This window comes from Olea europaea, unplaced genomic scaffold (genome assembly GCF_002742605.1).
Source record: "Olea europaea var. sylvestris unplaced genomic scaffold, O_europaea_v1 scaffold1207, whole genome shotgun sequence".
Taxonomy (NCBI): domain Eukaryota; kingdom Viridiplantae; phylum Streptophyta; class Magnoliopsida; order Lamiales; family Oleaceae; genus Olea; species Olea europaea.
This window is the reverse complement of record NW_019229494.1, coordinates 164,099-167,710: the sequence shown is the minus strand read 5'-3', so window position 1 is coordinate 167,710 and position 3,612 is coordinate 164,099. Positions and strand designations below refer to the sequence as shown.

Here is a 3,612-nt window from a genome sequence, read left to right as displayed (position 1 = left end):
AGGATTCAGATCAAAAATTGATATATTCAAGAACAGGACAATATCCCAGTCAATTCACCATGAAAGCAGAAGTTACACACTCAAATTCTCTCTCAAAGCTCTCCATTCAAATATGAGTTTTCCGCGTGCTTTCCCAGATAAGGAGTACCAACACTTTCACTATGCTCTATAAAAGATATAAAGACCTTATTTAAACAATTAGAGCCAACCACGCGCCAGTTGATTTATCATAGCAATTATCTCTAAACTAACTCTCAACAAAAAGCTGTTAAAACTGTTAAACCAACTGGTAATCTAATAACTAAATAAATAGCTTCCATACCAAGCACCATTAAATCTTTTACAGCAACTTGCTAGGGATCAAACTTAATCTTGATACCATTTATTTTCACCGGATTACTCTTCGGAACCAATGTCACAAGTACCCTGTCATAATCCTGAGCTCCTAATTCTTCCAACACTTCAGAAATCCTAAATTGTCTATCTGTTTTCACACTCATCTGGTGTCCATGGGGCAAATTGCTAAAACTCCCCAAAAACTCAGCATTGTCTGGACGACAAGCATTCACGTCGTCTTCGTTGATGTACACATTGAAATCAACGTAGCTTCTTTTATCGTATTCTACTCCCTCAATAACGAGTATCTCCTCTGACGATCCGCTTCCTGACTTCTTTGGTCTTTTGACGATCACATTTATGGGTTTGTCCAATGTTGTTGGGAAAACCTGAGCAGGGTCAGGTGCAGAAGGCAAGGTTTTTGCCTTTGTCCGAGATTTTGGCTTTGCACTGGCATCGAGCCATGGAATCGGCACTTCTTCATATGCATATCCAAGTCTTGTGATATCGAGACCATCTTGAATTCTCACTCTTACAGGCTTTGCCTCCTCATTGTAGAATATGAAATAGGCATTTAACCAATCCGGGTCTGTAATATTGGTTCCCTTGAGTTGATTCAGCCATATGGTCCACAACCGATCAATATTTGTATGATGAGCAGAGAAAATTGGGTCTCGAGCGGCAGAGTAGAAGACACCCATGTTGATTGGATTGTTAGGGTCCACTGAGGTTCCGGTCCAAGAATGCATGTGATTATGAGGAGTTATTTCAATTGTACCGGAGGCACTGATCTTGGGGACATCATCACCGTCCCTAATAGGATTTCCGAAGAAATCAATTTGAGTCTTTGACTGGGTTATCATTTGTCTGTACATTATGGCAAGATTGTATTTGATTTGAACTTCCGGTTCTACCGTTGCATCGTCGTTGAACCATTCTAGATTGACCACCGACGGTGGCAAGTGTTTCGGGTTTCGAAGGGTGTCATACAGAGGTGATGTGACACCAGAATTGTAGATTGGTGGAATTTGCATTCCTGCAGGAGCATCCCAGTTCCAAAAGGGTAAAGCAAAAGTATCATCATCAATCAAATTTTGGCAAATTTTCTCGAAAAAATACACGAACCATCTATGCCAGGGGAAAAACAGCCAAGAATTATGGATTTCATACAAAAGATTTGGATGTCCCTGTTGAGTATAACCTCCATCGCAGTAGGCGCAATGGACATTTGCTTGTTGCAAGAAATTGCGTGGATCAGACAGAGCAAGGTTCTTCATTTTCTGAATGGCCTTCGAATACTTCTTGTAATAATCTGAATCAACAGTGAATGACTGAGCAGCCTTTCGAATGTTGACAGTGGTGGCACAAGGACAATAATCCGTAACCTCATCGACAAGCGGCGGAGGGCAGCAGTTGATAGGTGTTCCGTTGGGTTGTGTGGCTTCAATACAATCTTTGAAGTCAGGAAGCGCTGGCTTAGATATGGCCATCGGATTTACAGCAAGGCTTGTGGTATAAAGCCCGCCTAAGCCGAGAAGAACATCCCTCCTGTCAAGCTTCTCTGGAGAATTTTCGCCATTTTTGGTGGTGGTTTCAGGTCTTTGGTCATCATTTTTGGCTCTGCATGTAAATTTTACGACAGGGTCTTTTCTCTGGTGTTTGAAAAATGAAGGTTTATTGGAAGAGAAGGAAGAAGAATATGGAATGCAATTGGCTACAGATGCAATTGCACAAAACGAAGTCATCTGTCTAGGTTGCAGAAGTCCAACCATACTCCCTCTATTTATAAAACACAGACTATTGGCATAAGAAATCAGCTGAGGTTAATATAGCTTGAAAAGTTAATGAAAATTTTAGGTGAAATAAATAGTTTATTTTAACCATAAATTTCTTGGGATCATAATTTTTCAACCCTATATTTCTGCAATTTTTTTTTTTATCGAAATCTAAGAAATAACTTTGCCAAACATGCACTGTAAATTATTAACTTTTATGATGAAATTTGTGATTGAGGATAACAAAAACTTCTTATTTCAATACGAATTATGACGACACAAGCAAAATTTCTTACAATTTATCCAGTAATTAACAAAGGGAAAGGTTCTACCTATGACTTAGCCCATGCTTGGCCCTCATTTTAGAGAATTGAAAATGGGTGGATCGTATTATTATTTTTTTTTTGAAAAATGAGTTATTGAAAAAGAAGAAAAAGTTCTCGATTTACATGTAATATTATTTTATGAAAATTGTGTGATTAAAAATACAAGAAAGAAAAATATAATATAATGTAATGTAATAGGAATTAATGAATGACAAAGGTGGCTTATCATAAGCCACCGTTCATGTAACACGTGGATTTATTGCTTGATCTAGCATTAATCAATGAATCCTGAGAAATAAAATTAAAGAATCTTTCATGAAGCAAATAGTTTAAAGAGAGTCTACGAGAAAATTAAGATTTAGCCCTCGATTGGCTCCCATTAAATTCTATTTCAATTTTTTCTATTCTATTTTCAATCACATAATCTTCTATAAAATAATATTTTACGTAAAATTAAAAAAAAAATTCTTCTTTTTCAAATACTCATTTTCAAAAGAACATTATTCCCTTCATTTTTATTTCAAAAAATGAGGCCAAATCGACAGGACACCTTTTAGTGATTGTTTGTGTCCCATTATTTATGAGTAATGTATTATGAAATAGTGATTGATACTGAAATGTGTGATTAAAAAAAATAAAATTTTCTGATTTACGTATAATATTATTTTAATTAATAATATGTGGTTGAAAATGAGTACTATAGAAAAAGTAATATTGAAAATGAGTACTACAAACAAAAAATAATATTATTTTAATATTCCCATTTTAATGCAAAATTTCTCAAACAGTAATATACTAATTTAAAATCAGCAGTAATTGCAAGACTTCTGACAAGCAATCAATTCTTCTGATTTACAGCCAACCGTTGAATTTAAATTTCCAATTCTATCCCTGAATTTACCAAACAAATTAACCGTAATCGTTTGATAATAATAAATGCTTTTGGGGGTACTTTTGAAACACAAGCGAAATTTTTAGATGACATTTATTACCAACGACAAACAATTTGGAGAAAACTTTCACGTGAGCTGTCCCCAGATTTTTCCAAGATTTGCTGCTCGTCCGCGTACATCTCAGTCATCATTCACTGTACAAAAAATTGAAAACACAGAGAAACAACGTCAAATAGGCACTTGAGTCTTAACAATCAAAATCCGTAAACCCTTTTTTTTTTT

The 3,612-nt window shown here is 35.6% G+C and overlaps 1 protein-coding gene across 1 annotated transcript; it reads right to left on the bottom strand.

Moving 5' to 3' along the window:
* Positions 1-2,135, bottom strand: LOC111374156 (polyphenol oxidase I, chloroplastic-like). The gene has a single exon (XM_022996787.1). The coding sequence runs from the start codon at positions 2,106-2,108 to the stop codon at positions 354-356; it is 1,755 nt and encodes a 584-aa protein (XP_022852555.1). The 5' UTR covers positions 2,109-2,135; the 3' UTR covers positions 1-353.
* Positions 2,136-3,612: the final 1,477 nt, after the last annotated feature.

Bases quoted from the DNA above. Each gene is read 5' to 3' on its own strand.
- LOC111374156 (XM_022996787.1), bottom strand. From the start codon at position 2,108: ATGGTTGGACTTCTGCAACCTAGACAGATGACTTCGTTTTGTGCAATT.